Raw genomic sequence first — 14,993 nt, forward strand, 5'->3', positions numbered from 1 at the left:
TGGCAGACAGCTTTAGCATGAGCTGTTGCAGTCAGACAGTTTTTAGACTGGATTTATTACCTCATCCAGGGTTTCTCTTCTGATAGTGTTCAGATCTGGACCTTGGTCTCAGTGAGCTGTGACAAGGGCACTGTTCCTCAGGTCAGCCCAAGCTGGTACCTCTGAAGGATTCCTGGTTCAGGATCCATATGGACTGTGCAAGGTAGTAGCATGGAAGGGGCATTACACAGACTAGGAGGCTTCCTCCCTGAAACTCTTGGCATTGCCTGGTACCTAAGCATCTGCACCTTTTCTTGGTGTCAACTGCAGTTGACAATGAAATTTATTTAATTAAGTCTCAGTAGCCCTTATGCTTTTCTGCTCATAGAAGCCCAAACCCCTGTACAGTCCATAATTTTTTAATAACCTTGGTAAATGGCTAATGTTAATAGTTCTTGGATCCTCATATAAAATAGAGGTTTCTGCCATCTCTCCATTAGGCAATGAAAGATTCTTTTTCACCACTGAGGTTGTGACAGTTGTCACAAAGGAAATTGTCAAGCACGGAGTGCAACGTTCTGCAAAATATTTGGGGAATGTTGTTTTCCCTTTTACTTCACTTTGTTGTCTGATTATCAGCTCAGGGAGTGTGATGCTCTAATCTGCAGATTAATGACCTGATTCATTCTACTTAAATTACCTTTTGGGTCCTTTCCCTTTGATATGTATTGGTGTGAAGCACTTTGTAATGCTTTGTAGGAGAGAAGCTGGATGAAGAGATATGGCACAATGTTTTGCCAAAGGTTTTGTTTAGCTGCAGTCTTTTTGCATGTCAGCACGAGTATATATGATTATGGAGCTCTGCAGCCACGACTTAGCAAGGCAGCTTGCCACTGTAATGACAACCACTGTTTATTTCCCCTCCCTATGGCTCTGGCTAAAACAAGATTTAGGAAGCTTCTAGCAAAACTATCTTGAAAAGTAAAAGTCATTACAATATTCTTCAAGGCTTTGATTTTGTATTTTTGTTGATGGTTTGAGGTTCTTTTTTTCTTTTAATTAATGCAGGCTTTATATTCTTGTATTAGTGTAAAACACCTCTGGTTATCCAAAATACCACTTTCTGATACATCAGTCCTGCTCTCAAAATGGAACTGGTTTTATTACTGATATTGAGTAGACTGACTTAATTTCACCATTTCTGGCAAAAAAAGACACAAAATTTAATCTCAAGTGAAATGTGGATAGTTTCCTCCTCTGTAATTTCTCTGGAGGTGTAAATAGGAAGAATCTGTGTGGGCCAGTGGAGGAGACAAGAGATTGGTTTCTATTCTTGGATTTGCTATGGACCTGCAGCACATCACGAGATAAATCAGAATTCACTTTATCTGAGTGACTCCTTATTTAAGCATATTTCCTGCAAGGTTATCATGCAGTACATAGTACTTTTAGGTTTTTCTCCTGTTTTGAGCTAGAATCACAGAAGGGTTTGGGTTGGAAGGGACCTTAAAAATCCTCTAGTTCCAACCCCCTGCCCTGGACAGGGACAGCTTCCAGTAGACTGGGCTACAAAGTCCCATCCAACCTGGCCACCAATACTTCTATGGATGGAGCATTTGCAGCTTCTCTGGGCAACTTGTTCCAGTGCCTCACCAGTCTCTTGGTAAAGAATTTCTTCTTAGTACCCAACCTAGACTTTTCCTCTTTCAGTTTAAAGTCATTCCCCCTTGTCCCATCACTAGATGCCCTTGTCAAAAGTCCCTCTCCAGCTGTCTGGTGGCCTCTCTATGTACTGGAAGGCTGAAATAAGGGCTAGATCTTGTCCTAAGCACTGTGTGGTAATACACATATGGATTCCTGTTCTCTTGACAACTGAGAGGGATACAGTCTTTTGAAAGCAACCATTCTAACTCTCCTGACCAAAGTAGAGGTATTATAATTAAGAATAAATGAAAAGCTGCTCCCAAAGGCCAAGGCAGCCCACAGGAGACGTTTCCCAAAGTCCTTCTCCATCAAAACCTCTAACCTTACATTCATAAATGCCCTATTATCTCTAATCTGAGGTCAGTCCATGCCAGCTGTATGGAACAATGGTTACTAAGCAGTTCCTCACCTTGCACCTGAATATAATTGATAGCAATTAATACAGTCTCTCTCATTATGACTGTTACAGGGGCCCAGACAGAAATGCAACATCAGCAGTTAGGTAATTGCAATTTAATTGGAAAGAGCCCATTTGCAGGGGTGCAGAGTTGGGAAAGGTCAATGGGCAACAGCAGGCTCTGCTGCAACTGCACAGAAGGAGGGACAAAGGCTGTCCTCTTTATCTCTGTGCCTTCCATCATAGTGCCACTTGACCATACCTTTAAAAGAGTTGATCCAATTCCTTGGAGGCCCTGAGAGTTTAGGAACTAGTTCTGCTTCTGGATAAAAGTGTAGTTAAACTCAGCATGTGCTAGACCAGTGTGTATGAAATGTGGAAACTGCTCTGTAAGATCCTCCTGGCCTGGAGCACACTGCAGTGATTTACTCAACTGTTTTGCATCTCTGCCATTATGTTTGCTGCCTCCAATCTACTGTGTACCTTCCTGAAGAGTCTGATGTTAATTTAATTTATTTCTGGTTTTTAGGGGAAAAAAGCACTAACTGGGGGCTTAGACTTACTCTGTAGGTCTTCTCTTAAGAACTTGACCTTAAGCTATATATCCTAGGGGAAACTACTGGAGTAGTAGTTGAGCCAAAGGGGCTGTACATATCCTTGGGATTTTTGACAGACCCAACACTGAGCCCTGAAATTGGTAGTGGATTTTCTACACTGTGCTAGGAACATCTTTGAAGAAAAATAATATTGATTTCGAGAAGAATTAAATGTGAAAAGCACAATTAAAAAATAGTGTGTTATTATAGCAACCAAAGCAGTTGGCTTTTATTTTCCTTTCCTGGTTGTTAAAAAAAAAAAAATCTACACTGATGCAATAAAAAATGACACAAGAGAATAAATGTATCAAGTTGTTATGGCAACTGAAATATGTAGGTTGGAATTTATGTATCCAGAACTTCTATGTAAGTAAAATAAACATTATCCTTACTAATTAAAATAGCATGCAAAGATTATTTAATTTAAAATCATTAGTCGTGTTTTCCCTTACAATTAATGACTGACTTTTTTTTTTTTTTTTTCCTTCTGTTTCCAAGTATTTGCTTCCAGCTGTGGTCTACTTGTATTTTCATGGCAAGATTGCGATTTCACTAATATGAGCTAAAGTGTGGCGGGAGTCCACTGAAGCTAATGAATAAAATCTCAGTGTGAATATGTGCAGGTGGGCACAACTGGAATCACACCATGTGCTTTAGCACGTCATTCTTGCTGCAGGTGACCTTTCTGCTTGCAGGGCCTCTTGCCAGGTGTCATTACCCCATGCTTGAAGGGATCTCCCGGCAACCACAGCTCCCTGTCTTTCTTCTCAGTTTGATACAGTGCACATGTAGCTCCTTCCAGAGCTTGTTTCTGCATACAACCTGCCCTCTTCAGCTGTAGATTTTATTTCCAGGATATTTTATGATAGCGAATTCTAAATGAGCATTCATTAATTATGTTCAGCCTTTTAATTTTTCTAGTCCTTTTCCTCCAGCCTTCATAAGAGTTCAGCAATAGCTTCTGCTTTATTTGAAAGAAATAGATCTTTAATATCCCAAATTATTCTTCAAGTTTTATCTTCTTTATGCCCAGCAAAGTGCAGGCTGATAGCTGAAAGGTAAAAGAATGAGGAGAATGATCTGACTCAGATCCCAGTGAGCTGAGGAAAATGCATTCATTTGTTTAATATTTTAATCTCATTCATTCTCATGTTCAGAGGTGTCTAAATTTGCCCTATGGAGTTTAAAAACACTGCTACCAGGAATGTTTTGGAAAATACTCCATCAGCAATACATAAGTTAATTGTCTCCATTTCTTGCAGGCAGATATCTGCCTGGCATGGAGCTGCAGCTGGAGTGTGTCTTTGCCTGAAAACTGTGACCAGTCTGTTCAATCTGTTTCTTTGACGTTCTTCGTAATGTTCATGCCTCTGAACTGTAAATTATTTATCTCTTCATCCTTTCAGCATAGTTCATCTTTGTGATTTTTTTTATTTGCTAATTTTTTCTCTTTGCCACATTAGATCCTGCCACTGCTATTCAATGTGCCAGGTCTTAGCAGGGGAAACTACTTGAGCAGCAGCCCTCTCAAGGCTTGTATTTGCAGGGGCTCTGGTGGCTGCACAGTGCCCTGCTCCCTTCCCTTCCTACTGTACAAATCATCACATATGGCAGAGTCCAGCATTGTGTGACCTTGGTGACTCTCTGTTGCCTGGGGAAGGAGATGCATGAGTGCCTTGATTTGTCTCCCAGCTCAAAAATAAAGCTCTGCATGAGCTCTTCTCTTTTCTGCCCCTTTACTTCTCCCTCCTGAGACCCCTCCTGTAATACTGCATCCAGATCACAATGTGGGAAAGATGTGGGCTGTTGGAGTGAGTCCAGAGGATGGGGCTGGAGCATCTCTCCTATGAAGTCAGGCTGAAAGAACTGCAGTTTTCAACCTGAAGAAGGGAAGGCTCCTGGGAGACCTTAGAGCACCTTCCAGTACCTAAAAAGAGCTTATAATAAAGATGGGCCTAAACTTTTTTGTGAAGCATGTGGTAGGACAAGGGGTAGTGGTTTTAAACTAAAAGAGTGTAGATTTAGATTTACATATAAGAGGTAAGCTGGGTTTTTTTGGTTTTTTTTTTTTTTTGGTTTTTTTTTTTTTTGGTTTTTTTTTTTACAGTAAGAGTGGTGAAAGACTGGAACAGGTTTTTTAGAGAAGTGGTGGATGACCCACCCCTAGAATCATTCAAGGTCAGACTGGATGGGACTCTGAGCAAGCTGATCTAGTGGATGGTGTGTCTGCCCGTGGCAGGGGCATTGGAAGAGATGACCTTTAAAGTTCCCTTCCAACCAAACCATTCTATGATTCTATGACTCTATGACAAGTGACACTGGAGACAAAGCCTGGATCAGCAAAATGAGTCCTGTATGTGTCTTCTGGTCAGTCACCAGGTTTGAGTTTGTGGGGCCAAATAACTCCAGCCAGCTTCATCTGAACTCTCTGTCTGGGAGGAGAAAAGCTGGTGCATGAGTTAGTGTCTCCTTCCTGCCTGAATTCCCTGCCTGGAAAGTCAGTTGTCTTGCTGTAGATCAGAGTAACAGTGCAGCTAGATAATTGTGTGATATGGATAGTGAGGGAAATCAGGTCTGTGTGGGTTTTGTATTAGCACAGCAAAAGTGACTACTCCAGTAACTGATGGCTTGGATGAGATCTTTTAGATGAATAGTCAAATATGCATCGGGGACGAGCAAATGCAAAGTTCACCAGTGACATTCTGACATCCAGAAACACACTGAGAGCAAGATTTGCTCTCAGGAGGGTGGAGCAGCATTAAATCAGATCCTGACCTTTCTGAGACACAAGTCCACAGCCAGATAATTGTTCCTGAGCTGTAACACTCTTTAAGGCTGTCATAAAATTTTCTGAAAGGTTGAATCCATATTAGTTAAAGCGAAATAATAAAAATCCCAGGGCAAACTAAATATTATTGTGATATTTATGCTCACTTTCAAATACAATAACTTAAAAAAAATTGAAGCACTTATGATGTGATTTGTACAGTAGAATCCATACTCAAATGTGTGTTTTTCTTCATTCATATTTACTGGTCGTATTGGAAAGACTGGTGCAGAAGGGAATGAAGGACATTCTTGCAGGGCTTAGCCATGAGACTCTATAGTGCTCTATAACATCAGCCTGACTTAAGATAGCTGCAAAGTCTGAGCTAATGCAATGTGATGTGGAACAAACCTTGATGTCATCAAAAAATGAATAAGAAACCCTAACATAGTAATGGAAATAAAATCCTTTCTGACATCTAAATCATTTTTTGACATGAAACTATGCCTTTCTATATGGCCTTAGAAATACTGAATTAGAAAAGAAAGGTCTACTATGTTATTTCTGGATTGAAATTTAGGCCCAGCTGAGTCAAATCAAACTATTTGACTTCATTGGGATTATATTTCTGATTTTAATTTATAGCATGGTCTGCTCTGGGATTGTCTGAGTTTTCTGTGATATTGATGAAAGTCATATCCTGTCAAAAAAAATTGTTGAATGACATTTCTTCCTGTAATAAGGAATATAAGAAGCATAGAATAGGAATAGCAAAACACATAATCTTATGGTCTCTAGGATTATTTCTCTGCATAGTATTGCAGGAAAAATTCATCAAGCCCTCAATGATGCTTTGTCTTCTACAATCTGTCCAAAAGATGCAACTTTTTTTTTCTTTTTTTTTTTCCCCTTTTTTTTTCTTCATTTTTTCTTTTTTTTTCTTTTTTTTTTTCTTTTTCTGTGGTCCACTGATGCTGACAGCACATTTAGGAGAGCTGTCAACTCTGTGTAGGTATGGCAGAAAGGTGCAGAGCTTGGAGGACAGATCACAGGCACAGAAGGGATTTGTGCTGTTGCTGGCACATTGTAGAGGATGAGCTTGACTTGAGTCCAGTTCTAGTTCACTCACAGCTTGACCAGGTTGGCTGTTCCTGGCACAGAGGTGTGCTTTGTTCTTTGCTAGTAGCAGCGTCCTGCTGAGTATCTCAGTTCAGCTAGGGTTGCTTCCTACTCCAGCATAGCTGCTGAATGAGTTAATTTACATCAATGTCCTGTAAAATTGATAATTCCAGCGTATATTATGTTGAAATGTAGATGTTCTAATGATTTTCAAATATGCTTGCTGTAGAAAAGTTAATTAAATACAAGCAGTATCTCTCAGCACTATATGTTTCTGGGATCATTTGGTTATCAGGATGATAGATTTCCTGACAGATATCAGCATCCAAAAGTTAACAAATTTCTGGGTTTTTTTCTTCCTTTCATCTTCTCTTGCAAATCACTTGGGGCAAGCAGGAAATTATTGACAGGCTCTTATGAGCCTGGAGCAGAGCTACCAACTGGTGATCCAAAGTTCCCAAAGACATCGCAGACAGCCTCTGTTTTGAATTTCTCTCACTAAAAGCAGAGATGCGTGTTCCCCAAGGTAGTGGCTGTAGGGGGAAGGTGCATTAGCTCTCTGAGCCCTAAGCAGTTGCACACTGATTTGGGCTCATGGACTGTAGTTCCTCACACTTCCACCCACCCTCTTGGGCCCTGTATAGAGCTGATCAGCCTATTCTAGCCACATCCGCCCTAGAAAATATTCCTTGTGTGTAAATAAAGTCCTGGAAACAATATCTTAGACAATGGAAGGGCAGAATAAAGTTTGCATGTATGTTTCCTGGTTTTTTTTTTTTTTTTTTTTTTTTTTTTTTTTTTTTTTTAATATTTTTTTATATTCTCAGTCTTGGGCTTCACCCCAAGAAATAAACATGTGGAAACTATTTGGGATGGTTATAAGTTCCTCCTATTGATATATCCGGTATAAATTCTCGAAATTCTATAAGTTCTATAAGTTCTTATGCTAGACTGGGGAATTTATCCACCATTATTATATGGCTTGGCTGCTGTAGAAACTCATGGAAACCTCACATGCCATAATTGCCTATGAGGGCAGATGCTCCTTCTGTCTGCTTGCTGGCTCAGACATGACCTGCTGCCTGCTGAAAGTGGAATCAGACAGAGTTTTTATTGTCAGTTAATTGTGTCAATTGTGAATTGTCCTGAAAAGCTACCTGCAAGATGTGTTATAAGCACAGAGAAACTTCATTGAGCACTGTTAAAATTAGACAAAATTAGGAAGGTAGGTAATGTGGTTATTATTTTATTAATAAATATTTAAATAATGGTGTGTTTGCACAATTAAAAAGACGTGCTGAAGAGATTATGGTCTAAATAGCATCTGTTAATTATAATCTAAATAGATTAGTGTTAATTATGCACAAAATTAGAAGGTTGCTTTAGGTGTGGTCTTCAAGGTTCATTGTTACTAACCATGTGAGTAACGTTACCAAGTGAAGTTTTGATCTGCCCTTGCAATATTTGCTTGTGAAATCTCTTTTGTTCTCTGACCAGTTTGAAGAGAATAAGGTCATGCTTTCCTCTGTGAAGATAAATTTGTTCCAACTACCAGCCCTCTATGTGCAGGGGTGCAATAAAGAGTCTATAGGTTTGGCAGTAATCGTAGTTCAAGCTTGAAGTAATTATTTCCAGAACCTCCTGCAAGGATGTGTGAGCATGGTGCATGTTGTCCACTGCATTTGTAGTGTGTCGTGGTGGGGCTGCCAGTTCTGCATCCCCTGGTCATGGTTCAGGAATAATGGGGTGTTGCTGAAACACTTCCTTTGCATGGGCAGGCAGCTTTTGGCTATAAAGTATACACATAATTTTAAGCAGGACAGACTTTTTGTTGGCCTCCAAAGGGAGGTTTGTATGTAATCAAGAATAAGAAAAGACTCAAATCCAAGATTGTTAGTTTTTAATAAATCTGTCACAATGCACAGCAAGTATTCTTTCTGTCTCTTGGATTATACAGTCCCATACATTTCATAACACAGAATTAAATATCTCCTGGTGTTCAGATAGATTTCTAACATATGCTTTGTTTAGGTTTGGAAACTATATATTATTTTGCTAATGATTATTGAACCTTAATACACTGGAACAGAGAGATGTTCCAGATTTATTACAATTACTCTTGCTTGAGCTGGTTGAACCTCCCTAATGTTCTTGATTTTCTGTTCTTTACAATGAATTTGTAACCCATTTCCCTAATGCAAACAATGGAAACACTTAATAGCATCTTATGACATTATTTTATGTTCTTTCAAAATATTGGAGCAAACTAATGGTGAAAAATTTGAGAAAAAAACATGTAAAATGTAAATTAGGAAAGTTTCTTATTCTGTTTTGCAGCTGCACTCATTTGATAAATGTTACCATAGAAGTTTCTGCTGAAACTTGTCAAACCCCTTTAGAGAAGTTGCAGGAGCTGAACTCCTTTAAAATCGGGATCCTTTAAGTTTTGATGATTAGAGCAAATAAATAATATATTGATTTGAACAGTTTATATTGTTGCCTGTAAATAATAACAATGAAAAATATTTATGTCAAAAAAGCAAAGATGAACTGAAGATTTTATGCATGCTTTTTAGCTCCTTGCAAAACCAATTTTCTCTTCCTGAAAGAAACATTTAGGGAGTTGCTTGGATTTTCTGTAGGCTCTGAGGCAAGACCTGGGTTCAGTTACCTGCTGTCCTTGAAAATTTTGGCCTTGTTGTCTTTCTGTGTCTTACTCCCTTCCAGATTGCAAATGGGAGATACTCAACACCCTTTGGTGACTAGAAGCCAGCCAAGAGAATGAGTGGTTCTCCATGTGAGGGAAGCTGTAACCTCAGAGAGGACTTGTGGAGCCCTGTGTATTTAGCCCCATGTAATGCTGAGCTGCTGGGCCTGATCCAAACTTTAAACAGTCTTTACTGGAGCACAAGACTTACCCATTGGTTGCAGTGAAGCTAAAAGCACGTGTCTAAGTAGTTGGCTGGACCAGGGCCAGCACTCAGTCTTTTGTTGGACAGAGCCCTAAATAAACAACCGAAGATCAGAGGAGAGAACATTTGCACATACGAGTGTGATTTGGCTGTTTCTGTGGCACTGGCTTGTTGTTTTCTAAGTTGTGCTGGCAAAGGCTGCTCTACTTAAAATGCTAACAATTTCTTGCCTGTTGTGTTAAAATTGACTGCAGTCCCACGGGATGCCTGCATGGGCTAAAACAGGATGGGTCTAAATCACTCAGGGCGCTTGCAGTGTCTGGCACCCACAGACACAAGACACTGAGCTCTGTTTGAATCCTCCCTGCTTTCCTGTTTGTGCTTTTGCAGAGTGCTCAGAAATTTTTTGAGATCTAAGTTAGAGGCAGTCATCATGTTTCATTCAAAGGCTGCCTCTTCAAACACATTATTGCAGGGCAGAGCATTGTAAACAGAGATGTCATTTGTAATATTTACTGTCTTAATGTAAAATCTACAGTAATATATTAGATTTCCAGCAAGAAAATTGAAAAAACAAATATAGCCATTTACTATGTCTTCTGCCAAAAATATTATTTGAAGAAATACTGTGTGTTTTATGAGGGTTTTGTGTAAGCAATGTAAGATTGAAATCTGTGTAAATGAAGGAAAAGTAACAAAAAATGCATTTGAATTTAAAAGATTTACACATATGGTTACTAGTCAAGCATGAAACCTTATAAAAAATGTTTAACTTAGGGGAATGTAATGAATTAAAAATAAGAAAACAAACCAGATAATTTGTTTGTTGCTGTAAGGAGATATAATTCCTGCAGCTGCTCCAGATGAGAACCCCATCACAGTCAGCAGGTCTTTTTGCCAGGGCACTGATTTCCTTCCTTATCTTTATGTTGTGTTGCTGAGAGCTGCAGAGCACCTTGAATGTCTTCTGAAGTCACACAGAGATTATGATAAGCATCATATTGCAGATTTAGCCTATTAAGACTTTCACAGACTACCATGAGAGTGCCTGTAGGATTAAACACAGAAAGTTTTGCATGAAAAAACATTGAGGTGAAAATCTTCTCTATAAGCCACCTGATACTTATCTAAATTCAGTCTACCCTTTTGTGTGTGCGTGATAATCTTTATGTTTAAATGTAATTGAATTAAAGCACGCATCTCAGCTATTTTATTTATGTTGTTTTTCCACTCTGCTCTTTAGCCTGCAGCTTCCAGTGGATCAGAAGGATCTGGCCAATGTGGTGAACGCAAAAAGGAGAGCCTGATTTTTGAAAACTATGTGGTAGACATGAAGACAAAGGTATTGTCCACTCTTTTTTTTTTGATGGAGAATGAAATCCTTGTTTAATGAAGTTTTGCAGGAGGTGAAGTGTGTGGGACATAGTCAATTTGGGCTTCTGGATTTTTTTTAATTTCTGCTTAATGGCTGCATGTTCATGTCACATCTGAATGAGGCTTACAGCTGAAGTTTGTTGTGGTATATTGCTAGCCCTAGGTATTTTATGCTGACCTAGGCAGGATTTAATTTTTATTTTTATGTACAAGTCTTGTTTATATTCATGACAGTTATACAGATTTTCTGATCTCAAAGTGGTTTCATGTTTTTGAAACATGTTTTTGTCTGTTTTTGAAGTTCCAAGTTGTTCCACAGTTAGTAGGTTTTATTTCAGGTGTTTTCAGTCTTCTTTTTGGTCTGGAGTCAATATGGAAGAATTTTAATGTCATAAAAGTGATGATTTTTGTATGGGCAGCCTAATGATACCTATCATATAACCCTGCTGAATAGCATTACTTCATCACTGTGGTAAGGGGCTGTGTTACACTTCCCTGTCTTGCTGCATGCAAGTGAAGTCATAAGTGTTTTATTATAGTATCTCCATTATTTTCATAGGTTCTCAACTTGGCTGGAGCAATTCCCTTGGGCTTAGATATTATTATATAGACTTTCAGCCTTGGCGTCATACTGTATTTTTCCTTTTTGAAGTGAAAGAAACTTATTAAGTATTCTTTTAAAGTAAACAAGCTGGAAACATGATGAAGAGACATTGACTGAGCTGGTGTGCTTGCATGGTACCTTGTAGACTTAAGCAAAGGTTCTTTCCAACAGTAGAAACGTGTGGATTATTCCTCTTGTCTAAAGCTTTTCCAAGGGCTTTATTTCCATTTCTAGATAAATTTCTCTGTTCATTAAATGTTAAAAATCTAAAGTTCTAATTTTCTAACATGATTTTGAGTTTCTGTTGTTGTTGTGTTCCCAATTTTCCAATCAGAAAAGCTTTTGTACCACATGGGAGCATTGTGGTACTTGATAGTTGAAATACAAGAACATATATACTCATTGAAATTTATCTTTATATTTATGGAAGATTTTATTTCTCCAAAGCAAGGAATTATCAAAAGTTTGATATATGGCCTAAATAAATTGTCTCCACAAGGATGTTGTGAAAATCATGGGATGTAGTTGATCTTATCTCCGTTATGATTTCTGTTACAAATGACCAGTTGAACAATGCACTATCCTCCTACTTAGAGTCACTGCAAACCCCAGACTGAATGTTTCTCCATCAGCAATTCTATGTACTAAATTTTCATGCTGTTCATGTACAAAGTGTACCTGAGAGGAAATTCTGAATGTTGGCAACTCCATTGCCAAACTCTAAGACATTCAGAGCTGTGATTAGTGTTTTGTTCAGGTCTCAGTACCATGGGATAGTAGATAGCAGATGTTTTGTTTTCGTTTCCAGGATCTTGTGGTTTAGTGTGTCAGTTCACTTGAAAGCATAATTTTATCTGATTTCTTTTTCAAGTGAGTGTGCTTGAGTGTTAGTGGCTGCTATGACAATGACACCTAGCTATTGAGTGGCTACATGTTTGAACATATGTGCCAGGGCTTTTCAGTTGCTAATGATCAATTGGTAGTTAGATTAACTTCTTCAGGCAGAATGCTCAAGAATGGAAATGAACTCTTTGTTCACCACTGATCTTGAGAATTGAGACCCACTTCTGGATGTACTGCCCTTAGTACCATGTGATTCTGTTGCAGAGCATCCCAGCCTGCATAAAGCCAGCAGAGCATTTGTAACTGAAGCACTTCTGTTTCTTTCAGAGTAAGGGATTTGTGTCAAACAAGAAAACAATTATGGATTTGTATAAGAAATAATAGAAAAAGCATTAGGCATAAGTTTTAAACTAAAGGAGGTCATGGGGCTTTTGAAAGGCTAGCTTGTATAAGGACCTTCAGAGCTGTAGGATTGGTCAAGGACCTCTGCCCCATACTCTGTGATGCTGAAAGTTCATGTCTTACAAGTCATATTGTGTTCCCAGCTTGCCATACTGCCTTCCCGTAGGACCCCAAACTAGTGAGCATGTGGTAATGAGTCTGCTGGGGAGGTTGCACTGTCTCAGAAGGAGCTTGTTTGGTTTTTCTTCTGGGCCAGTTGCCTGGCTAAAGTGGTGCGAGCTCTCACATAATACATAAAGAGGTGGTAAAGTGGGGCTGTATCTGGGGTTAGAAGGGAGGGAATCCCCTCCACAACTGTGAAGCAGAAACTTTTTTTCTGTGGCTGTTAAGTCTGAGGCCACCGTGGCCACCTGGGTGCACAGACCTTGTGTTGAAGGAGTGGAGCTGCCTGTCCACCTTTCCCTGTGCCCATTTTACCATCTACCTTCAGGCTTTGAGAGCCAAGATCTACTTCCCTACAAAAAAGATAATTGTCTATTTCTTCTCATTGGAAAAACTACCAGCTGGAGAAATTGGTCAGGACTCCAATATTGATTGTGCTAAATAGCAGTGAAATTTGCCATGCACTGGTGAAGGGAATGATTCGTGTTATAGCTTCTGTCTGAGACTCTCTCTGGCCTCAGGCCAGTTGTAGAGCTGCTGCTCTTAGGGCTGCTGCAGTTAGGAGGGGAAAAATTGCTAATTTGGTGATCTTTAAATTAACATCAGGACTCCTGGTCTTCTGATTCAGCCTGGGAACTGCATTAAAATTCTGAGTGATGAACATATACAGAACGTGCTTTCTGAAATTTGTATTAACTTCTCTTTCTGGATGAAGAAGGATTTATTCTGACATTTCATCTGTAATATAGCTTTTCTCATCTGTAATACATCTCACAACCACATATCCAGGATCTACAAGATTAGTAGTTTCTCTCTTTTTTTTTTTTTTTTTTAGTGTACCACAAAGCAGCCTTCATAAAGAAACTGTCTCATGAGGTTTTTCCCTTGTAGCATATACTTACTCAGATCACATGAATCCTGCTGTTAACCTACTAAGTAACCAGTTGGGATCCATAGGAACTGGGTTCAAGTGGTATAAGTGACCTCTGGCTGTAAAGACATAATTTGCCAACTATGTCAATTGCCCTCTTGGAAGAAGTATTTATTTGTAGCTTGTTTGGATGCAATATAGAACCTGAAAAGAAGAAAGAGACTATAACCTAGGAATTTAATACCATCAAGTACTCCATAGTACACAATTTAAGATACATTAGGAGTAAAGAAACCTTTCTCTATGTTTATAAGAGTATGTGTGTGTTCATGTGTTTTCTGTGTAGGTGCGTAGAGCTCTAAATAGTCATTTGCTAAATTTTTCAAGATGGTGACATTACTAATGCAATGTTAACAGTCTGGTTAGATGCCTCCTTTCTTTGTGTCTGCTCCAAAACTTGGAGCCATAGTGCTTTTGTTTTTCATTATCTCTACTCTTTGAATAAAAGCAAATAAACCAGTTATGCTTTGTTTTTTTTTTTAGCAATCTATTTTTCTTTACAGATTTTGCTTTATAGTATTTATGTTTCAAAAGAATTTAAGAAGTGTTTAAAAAGGTGCATAATGAAAGATTTAAAAAATCAGAATATTTTCTAATGTTTTTAGCTTTTACAGAAGCTTGCTTTTACAAATATTGAATGCAGTGACATGTTGCAGGCTCCGGTTCTAAATATAGTGGCCTAATTAAACCCTCTGCTTTGGTTATCCAAGTGGAAGTACCTGGATACAGTGCAGACTTTAATGCCAGAAAGGAGCATTAAATTGTCCGGTGTAGACTGCATTAAAAGATCATCCCATTTCACCCACTTACTTCATATTATTGGCTTTTGTGTGACTTAAAAACAGATTCCTTGGTAAAATTAGAGGAGAAGGAAGCAGTCAGCTGGGCAGATGATTTTCACATGGTGATCCACCTAACCACTGGTGTCACAGCAGGAAATAGTTGTTGCTCTTCTTATATTAAGGCTTCTCAAGAGTCAGAGCTCATTACAGAGGTTCTTTTTTACCATCTAAATTGACTATGAGCAACTATAAACCATGTCTTTTCACCCCAGATGGCTGCTCCTCAATTCTTTTTTAGTTTTTGGGTCAAGCATTTCTATAGCAGATTTCAGTCAGGATCATACATACATATAAGAAGAATGTTGAAAGAATAAAGGAAAAAATAGAAGTAAGCAGTATATGACCTCCAGAAATTAGAGCA

At 38.7% G+C, this 14,993-nt stretch overlaps 1 protein-coding gene across 12 annotated transcripts in view; it reads left to right on the top strand.

The window, feature by feature from the left end:
* The window catches only part of DLG2 (discs large MAGUK scaffold protein 2), a 989,662-nt gene that overhangs the window by 135,580 nt on the left and 839,089 nt on the right, over positions 1-14,993 (top strand). For all 12 annotated transcript variants that reach the window (XM_031505123.2, XM_031505124.2, XM_031505125.2 and 9 more), the window contains exon 5: positions 10,718-10,816. In XM_031505123.2, coding sequence (XP_031360983.1) covers positions 10,718-10,816 — 99 coding nt within the window. The remainder of the gene's footprint in view (positions 1-10,717; positions 10,817-14,993) is intronic.

Source organism: Lonchura striata, chromosome 2 (assembly GCF_046129695.1).
Source record: "Lonchura striata isolate bLonStr1 chromosome 2, bLonStr1.mat, whole genome shotgun sequence".
Classification (NCBI taxonomy): Eukaryota; Metazoa; Chordata; class Aves; order Passeriformes; family Estrildidae; genus Lonchura; species Lonchura striata.